This window comes from Calonectris borealis, chromosome W (assembly GCF_964195595.1).
Source record: "Calonectris borealis chromosome W, bCalBor7.hap1.2, whole genome shotgun sequence".
Classification (NCBI taxonomy): Eukaryota; Metazoa; Chordata; class Aves; order Procellariiformes; family Procellariidae; genus Calonectris; species Calonectris borealis.
The window spans coordinates 49,242,138-49,267,952 of record NC_134351.1 but is presented as its reverse complement, the minus strand read 5'-3'; the positions used below and the strand labels follow the sequence as shown (position 1 = coordinate 49,267,952).

Here is a 25,815-nt window from a genome sequence, read left to right as displayed (position 1 = left end):
GAGAGCCAAGGAGAATCTCCATCCTTTATTGGATGTGGGGGGGAACGTTGCCACCAAGGATGAGGATAAGGCTGAGGTACTCAACGCCTTCTTTGCCTCAGTCTTTAATAGTCAGAGCAGTTATCCTCAGGGTACTCAGCCCCCTGAGCTGGAAGACAGGGACGGCGACCAGGATAAACCCCCCATAATCCAAGAGGAAGCAGTTAACGACTTGCTACGCCACCTGGATGCTCAGAAGTCTATGGGGCCGGATGGGATCCACCCGAGGGTACTGAGGGAGCTGGCGGAGGAGCTTGCCGAGCCACTCTCCATCATTTACCAGCAGTCCTGGTTAACAGGGGAGGTCCCGGACGACTGGAGGCTTGCCAATGTGACGCCCATCTATAAGAAGGGCCGGAAGGAGGATCCAGGGAACTACAGGCTGGTCAGCCTGACCTCGGTGCCGGGGAAGATCATGGAGCGGTTTGTTTTGGGGGCGCTCGTGAGCCATGTCCGGGACAACCAGGGAATCAGGCCCAGCCAGCATGGGTTCATGGAAGGCAGGTCCTGCTTGACCAACCTGATCTCCTTCTGTGACCAGGTGACCCGCCTAGTGGATGAGGGAAAGGCTATGGATATGGTCTACCTGGACTTCAGTAAAGCCTTTGACACTGTCTCCCACGGCATTCTCCTAGAGAAGCTGGCAGCTCACGGCTTAGACAGGTACACTCTTCGCTGGGTGAAAAACTGGCTGGACGGCCGAGCCCAGAGAGTTGTGGTGAATGGAGTTAAATCCAGTTGGCGGCCGGTCACGAGCGGTGTTCCCCAGGACTCAGTACTGGGGCCGGTCCTGTTCAATATCTTTATCAATGATCTGGACGAGGGGATCGAGTGCTCCCTCAGTAAGTTTGCAGACGACACCAAGTTGGGCAGGAGTGTTGATCTGCTGGAGGGTAGGAAGGCTCTGCAGAGGGACCTGGTCAGGCTGGATCGATGGGCCGAGGCCAACTGTATGAGGTTCAACAAGGCCAAGTGCCGGGTCCTGCACTTGGTCACAACAACCCCAGGCAACGCTACAGGCCTGGGGAATAGTACCTGGAAAGCTGCCCAGAGGAAAAGGACCTGGGGGTGCTGATTGACAGCTGGCTGAACATGAGCTGGCAGTGTGCCCAGGTGGCCAAGAAGGCCAATGGCATCCTGGCCTGTATCAGAAATAGTGTGGCCAGCAGGAGTAAGGAGGTGATCGTGCCCCTGTACTCGGCACTGGTGAGGCCGCACCTTGAATACTGTGTTCAGGTTTGGGCCCCTCACTACAAGAAGGACATGGAGGTGCTGGAGCGTGTCCAGGGAAGGGCAACGAAGCTGGTGAAGGGCCTGGAGCACAGGTCTGATGAGGAGTGGCTGAGGGAACTGGGACTGTTTAGCCTGGAGAAGAGGAGGCTGAGGGGAGACCTCATCACGCTCTACAACTACCTGAAAGGAGGTTGTAGCGAGGTGGGTGTTGGTCTCTTCTGCCAAGTAACTAGCGATAGGACGAGAGGAAATGGCCTCAAGTTGTGCCAGGGGAGGTTTAGATTGGACATTAGGAGAAATTTCTTTACTGAAAGAGTGGTCAGGCCTTGGAACAGGCTGCCCAGGGAAGTGGTGGAGTCACCATCCCTGGAAGTATTTAAAAGATGTGTAGATGAGGCCCTTAGGGACATGGTTTATTGGGTATGGTGGTGTTGGGTTGACGGTTGGACTTGATGATCTTAGAGGTCTTTTCCAACCTTAATGATTCTATGATTCTGTGATTCTATGATTCTATGATTCTTTCTAAACGACTTGACTTCCGCTTACAAGATTTCTTCTTCTGTACAGGGGCGACAGATACCAGCAAGGGTTGGTCCTCTGGTTCAGCCGCAGTGCCCGTTGCAGGGGTTGGAGTAGCCGCAGTGCCCGTCGCGGGGGTTGGAGTAGCCGCAGTGCCCGTCATTTTGTCATCAGATCCGGAGACCTTCTGTCCCCCTTGAGGGTTCTGAATAGTGTTGAACAGGGCTCGGTAGGCATGGGCCAGGCCCCAGCACGTTGCCGTAATCTGGGTCTCTCTGGAATTGCCAGGATGACAGCATACTTTCTCCAAATATTTTACTAATTTTTCAGGATTCTGCACTTGTTCAGGGGTGAAATTCCAAAACAGTGGAGGTGACCACTGTCCTAGGCACTTGCCCATGCTATCCCACACACCCTGCCCCTCATAACTATCCAGCCTCGGGACAGATCTCTGGGTGGTATTCTTAAATAGTTGTTTAACCTTACACAAAGCCTGAAACACATTCAGGAGACAGCAATAGGAACATGCTGGTTTGAACATCCCAAGGATATTCAAAATCCTCAAGAGCTATTGTAATCAGCTTGGAGGAGAAGGGGAAGGTAAAGGAAGCTGTCTCCCCCGTAAATTGGCTCTCTGAGGAGAAGGGGTAAAAAGTGTAATTATTAATAGTTTCCAAAAGATAGCTTCCAAAAAACAGGAATGATGGCAGTGCTGAGTACAGTCTCCTGATCAATAATTTTATCATAACATAAACCAGTGTCACACAGTATAGCAAAGCGATGACCTTAATCCATTTCCCAGAGATGATAAACCCCACATAAATACTGATAATCAGCAGTATAGACAGCCAGTAGGGTGCTACATACCAAAACTCCAAAAACAGATCCAACAACTCTGAGAGCAAATAAACCAACATTGTGACCAGCGAGTACTAAACTGATATAATGAATGCTTATAACAAATTTGTTTTAACCCATCGGGTCAGATGTGTTTTTATCTCAACCCTTCGAGCCCCACGTTGGGCGCCAAAAAGGACTGTTGTGGTTTAACCTGGCAGGCAGCCAATACCATGCAGCCGCTCACTCACTCCCCCGCAGTGGGATGGGGAGAGAATCGGAAGGGTAAAAGTGAGAAAAACTTGTGGGTTGAGATAAAGACAGTTTAATAGAACAGAAAAAGGGAAAATAATAATAATAATAATAATGATAATGATAGAATATACAAAATGAGTGATGCACAGTGCAATTGCTCACCACCCGCGGTGACCGATAACCAAGTAGCGATCGGTACTTCCTGGATCACGCCTACCGTTCATATACTGAGCATGACGTCACATGGTATGGAATACCCCGTTGGCCAGCTGGGCTGGCTGTCCTGATTATGTTCCCTCCCACCTTGTGTACCTAGTTCAGTCAGTAGGCGCGGGAGCTGTCCTTGGACTAGGAGGGCACTTAGCAACAACTGAAAACATCAGTGTGTTATCAACATTCTCCTCATACTAAATCCAAAACACAGCACTAGGAAGAAATTTAACCCTATCCCAGCCAAAACCAGGACAGTATTCAATTGCAATTAGGGGGAGGGAAAGTTTAGGAAGCTTGAATCTTAATCCTTGGCTGTATATTTATGAGAATTATATGTCTGAGAGTTAAAGGTTACTTAGTTTCCTAGCACTGTTTGAAGTGACTTTTTAATTTTGTAAAAATTTTTGTTACTCTTCTTTTTTAGATTCCATAGGCAGAAAGATAATATATATTTAAAAGGTAGCAGTATATTCATCATTTAAACATGCATTTTGTAGTCTGTTTCTGTTTACTCTACCAGTGATGGGCAATGTTGCAAAAAAAAAAAAAGATATTTAATTTTTAAATTCTGAATGCCTTCCTTTTAATGGTGGTTGTAGCATCCTTTAATTTGGTAAGTGGGGGGAAAGCTCTGTATTTCACATTTCTTAGTACAACAGGGTGTAGCTTTACTGATGGGACAAGAAGTTTAGTTTGTCATGTTTTCTTTATTTAATTTCATTTTTAATGTTTAAGAAACCTGGTTTATTTTACTTTTCAGCTCCCTTTTTCAGATACGGATTCAAAATCATACTCTAACCATAAGGAGATGTGAGGCTGACACTTAGTGTGGTTAACCCAAATTTGTCAAATCAGACCTATTCCTTTTGATTTTGCACTTTGCCAATTACAGGAGGATCATCTCTCTTCACTTTCAGATGTCTTAGTTACTAGCTTGACTGAAATTACTTAGATGAGTAAAATAGGATTTGGTCTTAAATCTGCATCCCTTGCTGTATTGGATGTAAGTGGCAAGGGGGGTGGGCTGCAGGGGTGTGGCCTCTATGGGAGGAGGTCAGGGACTGCCCTGTGCTGGACATAGCTGGCTTGGCAATGTACCCACCACAGGCCAAAGCTGAGCCCATCAGCAAAGTTTGCGGCACCTCTGTGAAAACATATTTAAGAAATATGTTTCTCTCAATGTCCAGATGGAGATCGGTGACGAGTGGTGTCCCTCAGGGGTCCGTATTGGGACCGGTACTGTTTAATATCTTCATCAATGACATAGACACTGGGGTCGAGTGCACCCTCAGCAAGTTTGCAGACGACATCAAGCTGAGTAGTGCGGTCGACACGCCTGAGGGATGGGATGCCATCCAGAGGGACCTGGACAAGCTCGAGAAGTGGGCCCGTGTGAACCTCATGAGGTTCAACAAGGCCAAGTGCAGGGTCCTGCACCTGGGTCGGGGCAACCCCTGGTATCAATACAGGCTGGGGAATGAAGGGATTGAGAGCAGCCCTGCCGAGAAGGACTTGGGGGTACTGGAGGATGAAAAGCTGGACATGAGCCAGCAATGTGCGCTCGCAGCCCAGAAGGCCAACCGTATCCTGGGCTGCATGAAAAGAAGCGTGGCCAGCAGGTCGAGGGAGGTGATTCTGCCCCTCTACTCTGCTCTGGTGAGACCCCACCTGGAGTACTGCATCCAGCTCTGGAGCCCCCAGCACAAGAAAGACATAGACCTGTTGGAGTGGGTCCAGAGGAGGGCCATGAAAATGATCAGGGGGATGGAACACCTCTCCTCTGAAGAAAGGCTGAGAGAGTTGGGGTTGTTCAGCCTGGAGAAGAGAAGGCTATGGGGAGACCTTATTGCAGCCTTTCAGTACTTAAAGGGGGCTTATAAGAAAGATTGGGACAATCTTTTTAGCGGGGCCTGTTGTGACAGGACAAGGGGGAATGGTTTTAAACTGAAAGAGGGTAGATTCAGACTACATATAAGGAAGAAATTTTTCACGATGAGTGTGGTGAAACACTGGAACAGGTTGCCCAGAGAGGTGGTAGATGCCCCATCCCTGGAAACATTCAAGGTGAGGTTGGATGGGGCTCTGAGCAACCTGATCTAGTTGAAGATGTCCCTGCCCACGGCAGGGGGGTTGGACTAGATGACCTTTAAAGGTCCCTTCCAACCCAAACTATTCTATGATTCTGTGATTCTATGAAAGGGCAGAAAACACTGGACAGAGAGAGGAGGAGGGAACAAAAAGAGTGAGAAACAACAGAGGCAACACCAAGGTCAGAGAAAGGAGGAGGTGCTCCATGGTGCTGGAGCAGATATTCCCTGCAGCCACTCTGAAACCTTGGCATGTAAAATAGTGTAGATTTCAATTATTTCACCATTCATTTTTATCATCTTTTAAAAGTTTAGTACTCATTCAAAATATATGCATAATTATACAAGAGCCCGAAGCTATCTACATAAGCATATCTTTAAGGTGAATTATAGTTACTCATTTATTCCAAAACTACTTTTACCTCATCAGTACATCTGAGTTGCTATGTAATGTGTGGGTGATATTTTTTTTTTACAGATACCAAAGATGATGACTAGAAAGATTAAGCTTTGGGACATTAATGCCCATATAACCTGTCATTTATGCAACGGATACCTGATTGATGCCACCACTGTAACAGAATGCTTACATACTTGTAAGTAGGAATATAATGCTGTGAGTAAGCTAAAATTGTTTTTTTACTTGATGTGCTAGATGTTTTAACAGTTTTAGTTGAAGTTTAAAGTATTACTGTGTATCAGCCAAAATAATGCAAGCTTTGCTATGCACTTATAATTTTTCAGCAAAAATATATTGTTTTGTGAGACAAATAAGGAGAACAAACTTGAAACCATATATAGTAAATGGTAATGTATATGTTTAGGAACATAGTTTTTCTGCTGAATATTAGAAGAAACGTGGCATGCTTTACAGAGATTATATGATGTTTCAGATTTGCCAGAGATAATTTTTTCATTTTTACATTTGATTTCTAGATGCTGTTCATCAGCTTTAATGTATTTGCTTTTCTTGTTTTTCTTCCCATTCCTTTTTTTAGCTGTCGTGGTTTAACCTGGCAGCAGCCAAATACCACGCAGCCGCTCACTCACTCCCCCCACCCCCAGTGGGACAGGGAGAGAATCGGAAGGGTAAGAGTGAGAAAAACTCGTGGGCTGAGATAAAGACAGTTTAATAGGGAAAGCAAAAGCTGCGCACGCAAGCAAAGCAAAACAAGGAATTCATTCACCACTTCCCATCGGCAGGCAGGTGTTCAGCCATCTCCAGGAAAGCAGGGCTCCATCACACGTAACGGTTACTTGGGAAGACACACGCCATCACTCCGAACGCCCCCCCTCCTTCTTCTTCACCCAGCCTTATATGCTGAGCATGACGTCATATGGTATGGAATAGCCTATTGGCCAGCTGGGCCAGCCGCCCTGGCCACACTCCCTCCCAGCCCCCTGCACATCTGGCAGGGCATGGGAAGATGAAAAGTCCTTGACTAGCGTAAACAATACCTAGCAACAACCAAAACATCAGCGTGTCATCAACATTATTCTCACACTACATCCAAAACACAGCACTATACCAGTTAATAGGAAGAAAATCAACTCCATCCCAGCCAAAACCAGGACATTAGCTCATTCTTGAGTCCCTTCTCCATGTGCTCCAAATCTCAAGTTCCTTGGTGTTATGTTTGGAGTAAAGGATTTAGAACCCTAATCTAGGCTTTTGCTTTGTTTTGTCCCAAATTCTGTAATGCTGCCATTAACTATTAAAATTGGTCTTGCTAGAGGGTCACTTTTTCATTGTTCTAAAATGCATTTATTTATTTATTTATTTGCAAATGTAATGACTTTTTGGGCTTTAACTGGTGTTTATTCAAACATACCATCATGTCTGAGAGGTAGAATGCACTACAGCTACAGTTCCCTTGCCTTATACCATAAGGGCTGTTGTAAGGCTGCCTAAGATTAAAGGAATCACTGTTTAAGGAAAAGATGTTTAACCTTTTTTCAATAATAAAAAATATATATATAAATTAGGTAATGAGTTTTTTTAATTTCTGAAGTTTGAACTGGAGTTCGTTTAGAACTTCAGGTCAGAAAAACACTTAATACTGTAATGTATTATTATTAGTGAAAAAACAGTAGTACTGGTTAAAATGAGGGAATTGTTTTTCTTTGAATCAAATATATGGTTGTGTATAGACTTGGAAACAGTTCCAAAAGCATGCTGCTCTGTAGTGTCCATTTTAACAGTTTTTACCTGTATACTAAAGACCTTTCCTCATTTAATTTTCTGATTGAAGTCTAATTGCAGTGTATTTTGTGAAAGTGAAAAGTTAAATTGAATTTGCATAAAATGATTCAAAGCATCTGACTTGAGGAAAAAGAAATTACTCTTTTGACAAAGGTTTATTATCATAACACATTTTTCTCCTACGTGCATCGATGATAAACAGCAAATTGGCTAGGTATCTTAATGGCATGCAGTGTCCGTAACATCCTTTGTGAACGCTGAAAAGTACAAGAAAATATGCTACTGACCTATTTGAAATGCTGTTCTAGTAACTTTGGGAATGGGACTGTGTTCCAAATCTAAGCATGCTTTGTTAGGAAGACTCCAACTAGATATAATTTCCTTACCATAGCTACAATGCATCACTTCTCTGAATTGAGAACAGTCATGAAAAATGTTCATTAAAAATGTTCTCTTCTCTCAGACTTTCTTCAGAGGAGAGGTGTTCCAGCCCTCTGATCATTTTCATTGCCCTCCTCTGGACCTACTCTAACAGGTCCATGTCTTTCTTGTGCTGGGGACTCCAGAGCTGGATGCAGTTCTCCAGGTGGGGTCTCACGAGAGCGGAGTAGAGGGGCAGAATCACCTCCCTCGACCTGCTGGCCACGCTTCTTTTCATGCAGCCCAGGATATGATTAGCTTTCTGGGCTGCAAGCACACATTGCTGGCTCATGTCCAATTTTTCGTCCACCAGCATCCCCAAGTCCTTCTTGGCAGGGCTGCTCTCAATCCCTTCATCCCCCAGCCTGTATTGATATTGGGGATTGCCCCAACCCAGGTGCAGGACCCTGCACTTGGCCTTGTTGAACCTCATGAGGTTCGCAGGGGCCCACTCCTCAAGCCTCTCAAGGTCCCTCTGGATGGCATCCCATCCCTCAGGCATGTCAACCGCACCACTCAGCTTGGTGTCATCTGCAAACTTGCTGAGGGTGCACTCGATCCCATTGTCTATGTCATTGATGAAGATATTAAATAGTACTGGTCCCAGTACGGACCCTCGAGGGACACCACTCGTTACTGGTTTCCACTTGGACATTGAGCTGTTGACTGTAACTCTTTGGATGCGGCCATCCATCCAGTTCCTCATCCACCTAACAGTCCATCCATCAAACCCATCTCTCTCCAGTTTCGAGGCAAGAATGTTGTGGGGGACTGTATCAAAGGCCTCACAGAAGTCCAGGTAGATGATGTCCATAGCTCTTCCCTTGTCCACCGATGCAGTCCCTCCATCATAGAAGGCCACTAGATTAGTCAGGCATGATTTGCCCTTGGTGAAGCCATGTTGGCTGTCTCTAATCACCTCCCTGTCTCCCATATGGTTTGACATATCTTCCAGGAGGATCTGTTCCATGATGTTACTGGGCGCGGAGGTGAGGCTGCCTGGTTGGTAGTTCCCAGGGTCCTCCTTTTTACCCTTTTTAAAACTGGGCATGATGTTTCCCTTTTTCCAGTCACTGGGGACTTCACCTGACTGCCATGACTTTTCAAATATGATGGAGAGTGGCTTGACAACTACATCTGCCAGTTCCCTCAGGACTCTGGGATGCATCTCATCAGGTCCCATGGACTTGTGTATGTTCAGTTTCTGCAGGTGGTCTCGAACCTGATCTTCTCCTACAAAGGGAGGGACTTCATTCCCCCAGTCCCTGCCTTGAGGTTCAGAGGCTTGAGAGATGTGGGAAGAGAGATTACCATTGAAAACTGAGGCAAAAAACATTGTTGTGTACCTCAGCCTTCTCCATGTCACTTGTCACTAGTTCCCATGTCTTATTTATCAGGGATGGGTACATTTTCTTTAATCTTCCTTTTCTGGCCAGTGTACCTGTAGAAGCCCTTCTTATTATTCTTCACATCCCTTGCCAAATTCAGCTCCAGCTGCACCTTAGCTTTCCTGGTCCCATGCCTACACATCCGGGCAGCATCCCTATGTTCTTCCCAGGATACATGTCCCTGGTTCCACTGCTTATGGATTTCCTTCTTACACTATTTTGACCAGAAGGTCCTTACTCAGCCATGCTGGTCTCCTGCCTTCCTTGCCCGATTTCTTGCACATGGGAATCAAGAGTTCTTGCGCTCTAAGAAAAATGTCCTTAAAGAGCTGCCAGCTCTGTTCAGCTTCTTTGTCCCTGAGGGCGGTTTCCCAGGAGGTCCCATCCACTAGTTCCTTAAACAACTGAAAGTTTGCTCTCCTAAGACTCTACTCTTCACTTGGCCCATATCCTTCAAGACTCTGAATCCCACCAGGGCATGACCACTGCAGCCCAGGCTGCCACCAATCTTGACCTCTCTAATCAGTTCATCTGTGTTGGTGAGCAAGAGGTCCAGTAACCCTTCTCCTCTGGTCGGGCTGTCTCTCACCCGGATTAAGAACTTATCCTCGACGCACACCAAGAGTCTCCTGGACCGCTTACAGCTTGCTGTGCTGCTTTTCCAGCAGATGTCAGGGTGACTGAAGTCCCCCAGCAGGATCAGGGCCTGCGATTGTGATGCTTCCCATAGTTGAAGTAAGAACGCTTCGTCCACAGGCTCCCCTTGGTTGGGCGGTCTGTAGTAAACACCAGCCACGAGGTTTCCTTTGTTGGCTTGGCCCCTAATTTTTACCCATAAGCTCTCAACCTGTTCATCTCTGTTTTTCAAAGACAGCTCTGTGCAGTCAGTCCATTCTTTTACATAGAAGTCAAACCCCCTGCTCCTCCTTCCTTGCCTGTCCCTTCTGAACAGCTTATAGCCATCGATTGCAGCACTCCAGTCGTGCGATTCGTCCCACCACGTTTCAGCAATAGCGATTAGATCATAGCTTTCTAGCTGCACAGTGGCTTCCAGCTCCTCCTCTTTGTTACCCATGCTGCGTGCATTGGTATAGAGGCACTTCAGTTGGGCTATCGACCCTGTCACCTTTTAGAGGAACATGCCCTAATTCCTTTGAGGCACTTCACAGGTGTTTCCCTGTTGGTTCCTAATACCTCAGCAGCCCCTGGCTCTTGTCTGCTGCTCAGAACTCCATCCCCTTCCCCTGCTAAGTCTAGTTTAAAGCCCTCCTTATAAGTCTGGCCAGCTTGTTGGTGAAGACCTTCTTGCCCCACTTGGTCAGGTGAATCCTATGAGCTCCCAATACACGCAGTGTCCTGGTTTCAGCTGGGATAGAGTTAAATTTCTTCCTAGTGCTGTGTTTTGGATTTAGTATGAGAAGAATGCTGATAACACACTGATGTTTTCAGTTGTTGCTAAGTGCCCTCCTAGTCAAGGACATTCAGCTTACATGCTCTACCAAGCGCTGGGAGGGAGCATAGCTGGGACAGCTGGCCCAGCTGGCCAACGGGGTATTCCATACCATGTGACGTCATGCTCAGTATATGAATGGTAGGCGTGTTCCAGGAAATAGCGATCGCTACTTGGTTATCGGTCAGCGCGGGTGGTGAGCAATTGCATTGTGCATCACTCACTTTGTATATTCTATCATTATCATTATCATTATCATTATCATTATTATTATTATTATTATTATTATTCTTTTCCCTTCCTTTTCTGTTACATTAAACTGTCTTTATCTCAACCCACAAGTTTTTCTCACTCTTACCCTTCTGATTCTCTCCCCGTCCCACTGGGGTGGGGGGGAGTGAGCAAGTGGCTGCGTGGTGTTTGGCTGCCTGCCAGGTTAAACCACGACAGTCCTTTTTGGCACCCAACATGGGGCTCGAAGGGTTGAGATAATGATAGATCTGACCCGAACGAGTTAAAACAAATTTGTTATAAGCATTCATTATATCAGTTTAGTAGTCGCTGGTCACAATGTTGGTTTATTTGCTCTCAGAGTTGTTGGATCTGTTCTTGGAGTTTTGGTATGTAGCACACTACTGGCTGTATATACTGCTGTTTGTCGGTATTTATGTGGGGTTGGTCATCTCTGGGAAATGGATTAAGGTCATCGGTTTGCTATACTGTGTGACACTGGTTTATTTTATGATAAAATTATGGGTCACGAGCCTGTACTCAGCACTGCCATCATTCCTGTTCTTCGGGAGCTATCTCTTGGAAACTATTAATAATTACACTTTTTACCTCTTCTCCTCGGAGAGCCAATTTACGGGGGAGACAGCTTCCTTCACCTTCCCCTTCTCCTCCAAGCTGATTACAATAGCTCTTGAGGATTTTGAATACCCTTGGGATGTTCAAACCAGCGTGTTCCTATTGCTATGTCTCCTGAATGTGTTTCAGGCCTTGTTTAAGGTTAAACAACTATTTAAGAATACCACGCAGAGATCTGCCCCGAGGCTGGATAGTTATGAGTGGCAGGGTGTGTGGGATAGGATGGGCAACTGCCTAGGACAGTGGTCACCTCCACTGTTTTGGAGCTTCACCCCTGAACAAGTGCACAATCCTGAAAAAATAGAATATTTGGAAAACGTATGCTGTCACCCTGGCAATTCCAGAGAGACCCAGATTACAGCAATGTGCTGGGGCGTGGCCCATGCCTACCGAGCCCTGTTCAACACTATTCAGAACCCTCAAGGGGGACAGAAGGTCTCCAGATCTGATGACAAAATGATGGGCACTGCAGCTACTCCAACCCCCGTGATGGGCACTGCAGCTACTCCAACCCCCACAACAGCCACTGCGGCTACTCCAACCCCCGCGACAGGCACTACATCTGAACCAGAGGACCAACCCTTGCTGGTATCCGTCGCCGCTGTACAGAAGAGGAAATCTTGCAAGCGGAAGTCAGGTCGTTTAGAAAGGGATGATGGAAAAGCAGGGCCATCACGAGGAGGGCAGGAGGAAGAGGAACAATTCATAAATGAGACAGAAACAACCCGATCGCTATCCCTGAGTGAGTTGCGAGATATGCGGAAAGATTTCAGCCGTCGTCCAGGCGAGCGTAATGTTACCTGGCTGCTCCGATGCTGGGATAATGGGGCCAGTAGCCTGGAATTAGAGGGGAAGGAAGCCAAACAGCTGGGATCCCTTTCCAGGGAAGGGGGCATTGACAAAGCAATTGGACAAGGCGCACAAGCCCTCAGCCTCTGGAGGCGACTCCTGTCAGGCGTGAAGGAAAGGTATCCCTTCAAGGAAGATGTTATATGTCATCCAGGTAAGTGGATCACCATGGTGAGAGGTATCCAGTACCTGACGGAATTAGCAGTGCTGGAGGTGGTTTACAGTGACTTGGACAACGAGCAAGTACCCAAAGATCCAGATGAAGTCCAGTGCACGCGACCCATGTGGCGGAAGTTGGTACGGAGTGCACCAGCGTCGTATGCCAGTTCGTTGGCAGTACTGTCCTGGAAAGAGGAAGAAGCACCAACGGTGGATGATGTGGTTGGCAGACTCCGGGAATATAAAGAAACTGTCTCCTCCTCCCTTGTCTCAGCTGTGGAGAAACTGTCCCGGGAGGTCCAGCAATTCAAAGAGGATATGTCCTATTCTCCACCTGTACGGACCAATATCTCAGCCATTAGGAGTCAGCGTTTTTCTGCTCAAGAGAGAGGATATAGAAAGTACACACCACGGGGCACCCTGTGGTTTTACCTGCGTGACCACGGAGAGGACATGAGGCAGTGGGATGGTGTTGTGGTTTAACCCCAGCCAGCAAATAAACCCCACGCAGCCACTCGCTCATCCCCCACCTCTGGTAGGATGGGGGAGAGAATTGGGAGGGCACAAGTAGGAAGACTGGCGGGTTGATATAAAAACAGTTTATTAACGGAAATAAAACAAAGTAGAACAGTAATAATAACAATAACAACAACAATAGCAGAATATACGAAGAAGGCAATGCACAATGCAACTGCTCACCGACCACGTGTCACAAATGGGGGGCGAGCCCCCCACCCCTGCCCTGGATTTATACTGAGCATGATGTTACATGGCATAGAATACCCCATTGGCCAGCTGGGTCAACCACCCCGGCTAGGCTCACCCCCACAGCTTCCTCTGCATGTGGCAGGGCATGGGAGGCGGAAAAGAGAAACAAAAAGTCCACAGTGCAAGCACCACCCAGCAACAACCAAAGCATCAATGGGCCATCAACATTCCTCTCATACCAAACCCAAAACACATCACACCCCCCAAGCTACTAGGAAGAAAGTTAACTCTGTCCCAGCCGGAACCAGGACAGATGGAAAACCTACCTTGACCCTAGAGGCACGTGTACGTGAGTTGCAAGGAAAAACAATCACACGAGGGGGTTCTCCCAGGAAAAATGCTGCTCCAGTTTTCAGGAAAAACCTGTCTCACGACGGTCCATTTTCCAGTGAACAGTTCCCCAGACAGAGTAGAAGGGCTGATCTTACTTTGGATTGTAATGAAGAAATTCTTGACTCGCGTTTGAAAGAAGTGAGAAATGGATACTATGACCAGAACTAGAGGGGCCCTGCCTCCAGCCAGGTGGAGGAAATGGACAACCGGGTTTACTGGACTGTGTGGATTTGATGGTGTCGTGGTTTAACCCCAGCCAGCAAAAATAAACGCCACGCAGCCGCTCGATCACCCCCCCACAGTGGGATGGGGGAGAGAATTGGGAGGGCACAAGTAGGAAAGCTCCCGGGTTGAGATAAAAACAGTTTAATAATTGAAATAAAAGTAAGTAGAACAGTAATAATAACAATGAGAACAACAACAATAACAGAATACACAAAGCAGGCAATGCACAACACAACCGCTCACCGACCGCCGACCGCGTGTCACGAACGGGGGGCGAGCCCCCCCACACACCTGGTTTTTATACTGAGCATGATGTCACATGGTATAGAATACCCCATTGGCCAGCTGGGTCCACCACCCCGGCTGTGCTCCCCTCTCCCGGTGCAAGCATCACCCAGCAACAGCCAAAGCATCAATGGGCCATCAACGCTCCTTTCACACCGAACCCAAAACACAGCACACCCCCCCAAGCTACTGGAAAGAAAGTTAACCCTGTCCCAGCTGGAACCAGGACAATATCCACCCCTTATTCTATACCATCTACATCATGCCCAGGTCTCACATTTTCCCATACATTCCAATTAGTCACCGCTACTTTTCCCTGCCTTTTCATATGTATACACACAGAGATATCATTCCCTTAGACCATGGGCCATCCCTCTAAAACGTCCGTTGAGTTCATTTAGTCCATGACTTCGGGTTCCACCTGTCATAACAGTCTTGCAGGGCAGGAGAGATGGTGTGTGGTGTTGGACTCTTGCATGCGGAGACCAGTTCTGGGCGCTCGTCCGGTTCTATCATCGTTGCATCTTGCTCAGTTTCATCGGCGTTCATCCTACATTAATCTGGGTGATTCTTACTGTAATACTGTTACTATGGCATATGGTAACTATAAAAGTGATGACATACAGTACTATGTAATAACTAACATCGTACAATTCAGTTCATTGGCTATTTTCACCCAAAATTAAATCCCCCTGAGGTACACACCGGACTTCCCCATCCTTTCTCATCACCCACAAAGTGCACCCAGGTCCCTGAGCAAAAGCAATCCCACGGATGGGTTTTCCCTTGCCAGAGGCAGGAGTAACCCAGACTGTCTTCCCCAGCATATTTCTCATATGCACGACAGGGACTTTATCCCCCTCTACAGTACGTAAGGGTTTGGATTGGGCAGGGCCAGCTCGAGTGACAGATCCCCTAGTGTTGACTAACCAGGTGGCCTTTGCTAAATGTGTGTCCCAATGCTTGAATGTCCCACCGCCCATTGCCCTCAGTGTTGTCTTTAACAGCCCGTTGTATCGTTCGATTTTTCCGGAGGCTGGTGCATGGTAGGGGATGTGATAGACCCACTCAATGCCGTGCTCTTTGGCCCAGGTGTCTATGAGGGTGTTTCGGAAGTGAGTCCCGTTGTCTGACTCAATTCTTTCTGGGGTGCCATGTCGCCATAGGACTTGCTTTTCAAGGCCAAGGATGGTGTTCCGGGCAGTGGCATGGGGCACAGGATATGTTTCCAGCCATCCTGTGGTTGCTTCCACCATGGTGAGCACATAGCGCTTGCCCTGTCGGGTTTGTGGGAGTGTGATATAATCAATCTGCCAAGCCTCCCCATATTTATACTTCAACCATCGTCCTCCATACCAAAGAGGCTTTACTCGCTTGGCTTGCTTGATTGCAGCGCATGTTTCACATTCGTGGATAAACTGTGCAATAGTGTCCATGGTTAAGTCCACCCCTCGATCACGAGCCCATCTATATGTTGCATCTCTCCCTTGGTGGCCTGAAGTGTCATGGGCCCACCGAGCTATAAATAATTCACCTTTATGTTGCCAGTCCAGATCTACCTGAGCTACTTCGATCTTGGCAGCCTGGTCCACCTGCTGATTGTTTTGGTGCTCTTCACTGGCCCGACTCTTGGGTACGTGAGCATCTACGTGATGTACTTTTACAGTCAGGTTCTCTACCCAGGCAGCAATATCTTGCCACAATGCGGCAGCCCAGATGGGTTTACCTCTGCGCTGCCAGTTGTTCTGCTTCCACTGCTGCAACCATCCCCACAGGGCATTTGCCACCATCCATGAGTCAGTATAAAGTACTGGCCATTTTTCTCGTTCGGCAATGCCCAAGGCCAGCTGGATGGCTTTCACCTCTGCAAACTGACTCGATTCACCTTCTCCTTCAGCAGTTTCTGCAACTTGGCGTATAGGACTCCATACCGCAGCCTTCCATCTCCGATGTTTTCCCACAAGGCGACAGGACCCATCAGGGAACAGGGCATATTGCTTCTCGTTTTCTGGTAGTTTGTTATATGGTGGGGCCTCTTCAGCACGCGTCACCTCCTCCTCTGGGGATATTCCAAAATCTTTGCCTTCTGGCCAGTTCGTGATCACCTCCAAGATTCCTGGGCGACTGGGGTTTCCTATTTGGGCCCGTTGTGTGATCAGTGCGACCCACTTACTCCACGTAGCATCGGTTGCATGATGTGTAGAGGGGACCCTCCCTTTGAACATCCAGCCCAGCACTGGCAGTCGGGGTGCCAGGAGGAGCTGTGCTTCAGTACCAACCACTTCCGAAGCAGCTCGAACCCCTTCATATGCTGCCAATATCTCCTTCTCAGTTGGAGTGTAGCGGGCCTCGGATCCTCTGTATCCCCGACTCCAGAACCCCAGGGGTCGACCTCGAGTCTCCCCTGGTGCTTTCTGCCAGAGGCTCCAGGTAGGGCCATTCTCCCCGGCTGCGGTGTAGAGCACATTCTTTACATCTTGTCCTGCCTGGACTGGCCCAAGGGCTACTGCATGAACTATCTCCTGTTTAATTTGCTCAAATGCTTGTCGTTGCTCAGGGCCCCATCTGAAGTCGTTCTTCTTCCTGGTCACGTGATAGAGAGGGCTTACGATCTGACTGTAATTTGGAATATGCATTCTCCAAAAGCCCACAACGCCTAAGAAAGCTTGCGTTTCCTGTTTGTTAGTTGGTGGAGACATGGCTGTTATTTTATTGATCACATCTGTTGGGATCTGACGACGTCCATCTTGCCATTTTATTCCTAAAAACTGGATCTCCTGTGCAGGTCCCTTGACCTTACTTCGTTTTATTGCAAAGCCGGCCTTCAGAAGGATTTGGACTATTCTCTCCCCTTTCTTGAAAACTTCCTCTGCTGTGTTGCCCCACACGATGATGTCATCAATGTATTGCAGGTGTTCTGGAGCCTCACCCTGTTCCAGTGCGGTGTGGATCAGTCCATGGCAAATGGTAGGGCTGTGTTTCCACCCCTGGGGCAGTCGGTTCCAGGTGTACTGGACGCCCCTCCAAGTGAAAGCAAACTGTGGCCTGCACTCTGCCGCCAAAGGGATGGAGAAGAATGCATTAGCGATATCAATGGTGGCGTACCACTTGGCTGACTTTGACTCCAGTTCTTATTGGAGTTCTAGCATGTCCTGCATGGCAGCACTCAGTGGCGGCGTGACTTCGTTCAGGCCACGGTAGTCTACTGTTAGCCTCCACTCTCCCTTGGACTTTCGCACTGGCCATATGGGACTGTTAAAGGGTGAGCGAGTCTTGCTGATCACTCCTTGGCTCTCCAGTCGACGAATCAGCTCATGGATGGCGATCAGGGAGTCTCGGTTGGTGCGGTATTGTCGCCGATGCACTGTTGTGGTAGCGATCGGCACCTGTTGTTCTTGGACCTTTAACAACCCCACAACAGAAGGGTCCTCTGAGAGACCGGGCAAGGTGGACAGCTGTTTAATTTCCTCCGTCTCCAGGGCAGCTATACCAAAAGCCCACCGGTACCCTTTTGGGTCCTTGAAATACCCTCTCCTGAGGTAGTCTATGCCAAGGATGCACGGAGCCTCTGGGCCAGTCACAATGGGGTGCTTCTGCCACTCGTTCCCGGTTAGGCTCACTTCGGCCTCCAACACAGTTAACTCTTGGGATCCCCCTGTCACTCCAGAAATACAAATGGGTTCTGCCCCTTTATAGCCTGATGGCATCAGGGTACACTGTGCACCGGTGTCTACGAGAGCCTTATATTCTTGTGGATCTGATGTGCCAGGCCATCGAATCCACACAGTCCAGTAAACCCGGTTGTCCCTTTCCTCCACCTGGCTAGAGGCAGGGCCCCTCTAGTCCTGGTCATCATATTCGCTATCTACTTCTTCTAAGTATGAGTCAGAAGTCCCTTTGTTAAGGTCGGAAGTGGAATCAGCCCTTCTACTCTGTCTGGGGAACTCACTGGAGACTGGAGCAGCAGTTTTCCTGGAAGAACCCCCTTTTGTGGTTGTTTTCCCTTGCAACTCACGTACCCGTGCCTGTAGGACTGAGGTAGGTTTTCCATCCCACTTCCTCATGTCCTCTCCGTGGTCACGCAGGTAAAACCACAGGGTGCCCCGGGGTGTGTACCCACGATGTCTCCTCTCTTGAGCAGAGGGACGTTTGCTCCTAATGGCTGAGACGCTGGCCCGTGCAGGGGGGGAGCAGGACATATCCTCTTTGAGTTGCTGGACCTCCTGAGACAGTTTCTCCACAGCAGAGACACAGGCTCGTAGGGAGGAAGAGAGACTTTCTTCATATTGCCGGAGTTGGCCAGCCAGTTCATCCACTGTTTGTTCCTCTCCATCTCTCCAGGTCATTATTGCCAATGAGTTTGCATGTGACGCTGGTGCGCTCCGTACAAACTTCCGCCACATGGGTCGGGTGCATTTGACCTCATCCTGGTCTTTGGATAACTGCTCGTTGTTCAGGTCATCATAAATCACTTCCAGCACGGCTAATTCCCTCAGGTACTGGATACCTCTCTCCATGGTGCTCCACTTGCCTGGGTGGGATATAACATCTTCCTTGAAGGGATACCTTTCCTTCACACCTGACAGGAGTCGCCTCCAGAGGCTGAGGACTTGTGCCCCTTGGCCAATTGCTTTGTCAATGCCCCCTTCCCTAGAAAGGGATCCCAGCTGCTTGGCTTCCCTACCCTCTAATTCCAGGCTACTGGCCCCATTATCCCAGCATGGGAGCAGCCAGGTGACAATGTGCTCGCCTGGACAACAGCTGAAGTCTTTTCGCATATCTCGCAGCTCACTCAGGGATAGGGATCGGGTGGTTACCATCTCATTTACGGGTTCTGCCTCCTCCTCCTCCTGTTCTCGTGATGGCCCTGGTTCATCTTCATCCCTTACTAGACGAGCTGATTTTCTTGTGCATTTTCTTTTTTGTATAGGGGTGACTGATACCGGCATGGGTTGGTTTATCGCAGGGGGCGGAGTAGCTGCCGTGCCTGCCCTGGGGGGTGAGGGAGCCGCTGTGCTTGCCTTGAGGGGTGGGGTAGCCGCAGGGCCTGTTGCTTTGTCATCAGCTGCAGAGACGTTTCCTTCCCCTTGGGGGTTCTGAGTGGTGTTTAATAGGGCTCGGTAGGCGTGGGCCAGGCCCCAGCACATTGCAGTGATTTGTGTCTCCCTAGAATGGCCAGGGTGACAGCATACTTCTTCCAAATATTCTACTAATTTTTCAGGGTTCTTCACTTGTTCAGGGGTAAAGTTCCAGAACACTGGGGGTGCCCATCGCCCTAGGCATTTGCCCATGCTATCCCACTCGCCCTGCCACTCATAACTATCCAACCTTGGGGCAGATCTCTGGATGACATTCTTAAATTGCTTACTAACCTTGGATAAAACCGCAACAATATTCCCAAGGAGTACCAAGAGATGTATCTTAACTACCCAGGGATGTTCAAGGTACTGGCAAGTTATTTTAACAAAGGAGATGAAGGTAGTGAGGGTGCCATTCTCTATTTCCTCCATAAAAAATCTCTCGGAGGAAAAGGTATAATTGCTAATGGTCTCCATGAGGTGGTACCCGAAACGCAGAAACGGCTTCATTACGAATCCCAAATACCAAATAACCCCCAATGCCAGCGTTTTAGTAACAAATCTCCCAGGCAAAACATCATTAATCACTGCAGAGCACAACAGACTACAAAACCCAACTCCAATTTTTAACATGTACAGTAAAAACAAGAGCATGGTGCAGAACAAACGAATATGTTACCAGATATAAATTCCTTAATATGCTCTAAATAATCTGTCGTTATCTCAACCCTTCGTGCCCCACGTTGGGCGCCAAAAAGGACTGTCGTGGTTTAACCCCAGCCAGCAAAAATAAACGCCACGCAGCCGCTCGATCACCCCCCCCGCGGTGGGATGGGGGAGAGAATTGGGAGGGCACAAGTAGGAAAGCTCCCGGGTTGAGATAAAAACAGTTTAATAATTGAAATAAAACTAAGTAGAACAGTAATAATAACAATGAGAACAACAACAATAACAGAATACACAAAGCAGGCAATGCACAACACAACCGCTCACCAACCGCCGACCGTGTGTCACGAACGGGGGGCGAGCCCCCCCACACACCTGGTTTTTATACTGAGCATGATGTCACATGGTATAGAATACCCCATTGGCCAGCTGGGTCCACCACCCCGGCTGTGCTCCCCTCTCCCGGTGCAAGCATCACCCAGCAACAGCCAAAGCATCAATGGGCCATCAACGCTCCTTTCACACCGAACCCAAAACACAGCACACCCCCCCAAGCTACTGGAAAGAAAGTTAACCCTGTCCCGGCTGGAACCAGGACAGATGGCCTGGCACATCAGAGCCACAGGAGTATAAGGCTCTCGTAGACACCAGTGCACAGTGTACCCTGATGCCATCAAGCTATAAAGGGGCAGAACCCATCTGTATTTCTGGAGTGACAGGGGGATCCCAAGAGTTAACTGTATTGGAGGCCGAAGTGAGCCTAACCGGGAATGAGTGGCAGAAGCACCCCATTGTGACTGGCCCAGAGGCTCCGTGCATCCTTGGCATAGACTACCTCAGGAGAGGGTATTTCAAGGACCCAAAAGGGTACCAGTGGGCTTTTGGTATAGCTGCCCTGGAGACGGAGGAAATTAAACAGCTGTCCACCTTGCCCGGTCTCTCAGAAGACCCTTCTGTTGTGGGGTTGCTGAGGGTTGAAGAACAGCAGGTACCAATCGCTACCACAACAGTGCACCGGAGGCAATCTCGCACCAACCGAGACTCCCTGCTTCCCATCCATGAGCTGATTCGTCGACTGGAGAGCCAAGGAGTGATCAGCAAGACTCGCTCACCCTTTAACAGTCCCATATGGCCAGTGCGAAAGTCCAATGGAGAGTGGAGACTAACAGCAGACTATCGTGACCTGAACGAAGTCACGCCGCCACTGAGTGCTGCCGTGCCGGACATGCTAGAACTTCAATACAAACTGGAGTCAAAGGCAGCCAAGTGGTACGCCACCATTGACATCGCTAATGCGTTCTTCTCCATCCCTTTGGCGGCAGAGTGCAGGCCACAGTTTGCTTTCACTTGGTGGGGCGTCCAGTACACCTGGAACCGACTGCCCCAGGGGTGGAAACACAGCCCTACCATTTGCCATGGACTGATCCACACCGCACTGGAACAGGGTGAGGCTCCAGAACACCTGCAGTACACTGATGACATCATCGTATGGGGCAGCACAGCAGAAGAAGCTTTTGAGAAAGGGGAGAGAATAGTCCAAACCCTTCTGGAGGCCGGTTTTGCCATAAAACAAAGTATGGTCAAGGGACCTGCACAGGAGATCCAGTTTTTAGGAATAAAATGGCAAGATGGACGTCGTCAGATCCCAACAGATGTGATCAACAAAATAACAGCCATGTCCCCACCAACTAGCAAAAAGGAAACACAAGCTTTCTTAGGCGTGGTGGGTTTTTGGAGAATGCATATTCCAGATTACAGTCAAATCGTAAGACCTCTCTATCAAGTGACTCGGAAGAAGAACAATTTCAAATGGGGCCCTGAGCAACAACAAGCCTTTGAACAAATTAAACGGGAGATAGTTCATGCAGTAGCCCTTGGGCCAGTCCGGGCAGGACAAGATGTGAAGAATGTGCTCTACACCGCAGCCGGGGAGAATGGCCCTACCTGGAGCCTCTGGCAGAAAGCACCAGGGGAGACTCGAGGTCGACCCTGGGGTTCTGCAGTTGCGGATACAGAGGATCCGAGGCCCGCTACACTCCAACTGAGAAGGAGATATTGGCAGCATATGAAGGGGTTCGAGCTGCTTCGGAAGTGGTTGGTACTGAAGCACAGCTCCTCCTGGCACCCCGACTGCCAGTTCTGGGCTGGATGTTCAAAGGGAGCGTCCCCTCTACACATCATGCAACCGATGCTACGTGGAGTAAGTGGGTCGCACTGATCACACAACGGGCCCGAATAGGAAACCCCAGTCGCCCAGGAATCTTGGAAGTGATCACGAACTGGCCAGAAGGCAAAGATTTTGGAATATCCCCAGAGGAGGAGGTGACACGTGCTGAAGAAGCCCCACTGTATAATAAACTACCAGAAAACGAGAAGCAATATGCCCTGTTCACTGATGGGTCCTGTCGCCTTGTGGGGAAGCATCGGAGGTGGAAAGCTGCTGTATGGAGTCCTATATGACAAGACGCAGAAACTGCTGAAGGAGAAGGTGAGTCGAGCCAGTTTGCAGAGGTGAAAGCCATCCAGCTGGTCTTGGATATTGCTGAACGAGAAAAATGGCCAGTACTTTATCTCTATACTGACTCATGGATGGTGGCAAATGCCCTGTGGGGGTGGTTGCAGCAGTGGAAGCAGAACAACTGGCAGCGCAGAGGTAAACCCATCTGGGCTGCCGCATTGTGGCAAGATATTGCTGCCCGGGTAGAGAACCTGACTGTAAAAGTACGTCACGTAGATGCTCACGTACCCAATAGTTGGGCCACTGAAGAACATCAAAACAACCAGCAGGTGGACCAGGCTGCTAAGATTGAAGTGGCTCAGGTGGATCTGGACTGGCAACATAAGGGTGAATTATTTATAGCTCGGTAGGCCCATGATGCCTCAGCCCATCAAGGAAGAGATGCAACATATAGATGGGCTCGTGATCGAGGGGTGGACTTGACCATGGACGCTATTGCACAGGTTATTCATGCATGTGAAACATGCGCTGCCATCAAGCCAGCCAAGCGAGTAAGGCCTCTCTGGTATGGAGGACGATGGTTGAAATATAAATATGGGGAGACCTGGCAGATCGATTTTATCACACTTCCGCAGACCCGCCATGGCAAGCGCTATGTGCTCACCATGGTGGAAGCAACCACCGGATGGCTAGAAACGCATCCCGTGCCCCATGCCACTGCCTGGAACACTATCCTGGGCCTTGAAAAACAAGTCCTGTGGCGACATGGCACCCCAGAAAGAATTGAGTCAGACAACGGGACTCATTTCCGAAACACCCTCATAGGCACCTGGGCCAAAGAGCATGGCATTGAGTGGGTCTATCACATCCCCTATCGTGCACCAGCCTCTGGGAAAATCGAATGATACAACGGGCTGCTAAAGACTACGCTGAGAGCAATGGGTGGTGGGACATTCAAGCATTGGGACATACATTTAGCAAAAGCCACCTTTTTAGTCATCACCAGGGGATCTGTCAATCAAGCTGGCCCTGCCCAATCAAAATCCTTACATACTGTAGATGGGGATAAATTCCCTGTCGTGCACATAAGAAATATGCTGGGGAAGACAGTCTGGGTTACTCCTGCCTCTGGCAAGGGAAAACCCATCCGTGGGATTGCTTTTGCTGAAGGACCTGGGTGCACTTGGTGGGTGATGCGAAAGGATGGGGAAGTCCGGTGTGTACCTCAAGGGGATTTGATTTTGGGTGAAAATAGCCAATGAACTGAATTTTATGATGTTAATTGTTATATGATATTGTTTATCATTATTTCTATGGTTGCTATCAATGGTATAGCAGTGAAAATCACCCAGATTAATGAAGAATGAACTCCGATGAAACCGAGCAAAGTGCAACGATGATAGAACCAGATGAGCGCAGTGATAATGGAATCAGAACTGGCTTCAGGATGCAACAGTCCAACACCACACACCATCTCTCCTGCCCTGAAGGACTGTTATGACAGATGGAGCCCAAAGTCACGGACTAAGTGAACTCAGTTGACATTTTAGAGGAATGGCCCATGGACTAAGGGAATGATATCTCTGTGTGTGTATATATATATATGTATATATATATATAAAAAAAAAGACATAAAGGTGGTGGTGATTAATTGGAATGTATTGGAAAATGTGAGACCTAGGCATGACGTAAATGGTATAGAATAAGGGGTGGATACTGTCCTGGTTTTGGCTGGGATAGAGTTAAATTTCTTCCTAGTGCTGTGTTTTGGGTTTAGCATGAGAAGCATGTTGATAACACACTGATGTTTTCAGTTGTTGCTGAGTACCCTGCTAGTCAAGGTCATTCAGCTTACATGCTCTACCAAGCGCTGGGAGGGAGCGTAGCTGGGACAGCTGGCCCAGCTGGCCAACGGGGTATTCCATACCATGTGACGTCATGCTCAGTATATGAATGGTAGGCGTGTTCCAGGAAATAGAGATCGCTACTTGGTTATCGGTCAGCGCGGGTGGTGAGCAATTGCATTGTGCATCACTCATTTTGTATATTCTATCATTATTTTTTTTTCCTCTTCCTTTTCTGTTCCATTAAACTGTCTTTATCTCAGCCCACAAGTTTTTCTCACTCTTACCCTTCCGATTCTTTCCCTGTCCTACTGGGGGTGGGGGGGAGTGAGTGAGCGACTGTGTGGTGTTTGGCTGCCTGCCAGGTTAAACTACGACACATAGCTTCTCAAAGGTAGATCCATGGTCATAGAAGCCAAAACCTTGAGTATGGCACCAGCCACACATCCAGGCATTCACCTGTTCAATTCATTTCCTCCTTCCTGAACCCCTTCCTCTGACTGGGAGGATAGAGGAGAACACCCCTTGTGCTCCAGATCCTTTTAACATTGCTCCGAGGGACATATAGTCTCTTTTGATGTTTCTAAGTTGCCTCGTCGCAGTATCATTGGACCCTACATGGAGTAGTAGGCGTGGATGGTAATCTGTAGGGTCCACCAGGCTCGGCAGCCTCTCAGTGACATCGTGAATGCGAGCTCCTGGTAGGCAGCAAACTTCTCTAGAGAAATTGTCTGGACGGCAAATGGGTGCTTCGGTGCTTCTCAGTAAGAAGTCTCCATTTACTAATACTTTCCGTGCTTTTCTGGTGGCACTGGTTCTAATGCGGGTGGATGGGTGGATCAACTTTGCATGGTCGGCTTTTCCTGGATCCTATTCGTTACGCATGTGCTCTTTGTTCTCCAACCCCAGAGTGTCATCTCTGTTAGGTAGGGGCACTTTAGGGGAAGGGGGAAGGTTCTTCCTTCTGCCCCGAGCAGAGACAAGGGTCCAATCTCCTTTATCTTGTGAGTTTCTTGTGTCAGTCACCTTGAAGTTGAATTCAGGCTTACCTTCCCCTTGCACAGCCTTAAGGCCGGGCTGTCGCTCAGCCTGGGAGAGCGCACAATACCATGTATCGATCTCCTGCTCACATTCCCGGATACTGCGCTGTCTGTCGAGATCCTCTTGTAACATAGCTACTTGTTTGAGGAGTTCTTCTAGCTGGGCACACTTGCAGCTATGACATCCACCGCTGCCTTCAGGTATTAGGGGGACTTCCAGGCGCTGCAGCTCCATGCAACCTGAGATCTGGACAGCTATTTCAGTCCTTGGGAGGTCTGTTTGGGTGGAGACGTTAGCATAGGTAGGCTGCAGTGCTTTTGTTTGGGTTTCAGCCTCAGCCTTGCAGTTGCAGTGGGTGGACACCATTTTCTTTTGGCAGGTCACAGTCTCCTTATAGTTCTCAGAAGAAAAATGTCCCTCTTACCTATAGAATGGTAATTCTTTTGAAAGATGTCATCCTTCTAATTCTAATTCCCTGGAGACCTCAAGTTTCTGGGTAGGCTTGCACAGCCACCAGTTAGTTGGGGTGACTGTCAGGGCTGCAGCCTAAGCCTGCAGAGCAGGCAGAAGCCCAACAACAGGCAGAGTGCGCTGCCCT

At 48.5% G+C, this 25,815-nt stretch overlaps 1 protein-coding gene across 1 annotated transcript in view; it reads left to right on the top strand.

The window, feature by feature from the left end:
• The first annotated feature begins 5,667 nt into the window (after positions 1-5,667).
• The window catches only part of LOC142074781 (polycomb group RING finger protein 3-like), a 58,387-nt gene continuing 38,239 nt past the window's right edge, over positions 5,668-25,815 (top strand). The window contains exon 1 of the mRNA XM_075135652.1: positions 5,668-5,779. Coding sequence (XP_074991753.1) covers positions 5,671-5,779 — 109 coding nt within the window. The 5' untranslated portion in view covers positions 5,668-5,670. The remainder of the gene's footprint in view (positions 5,780-25,815) is intronic.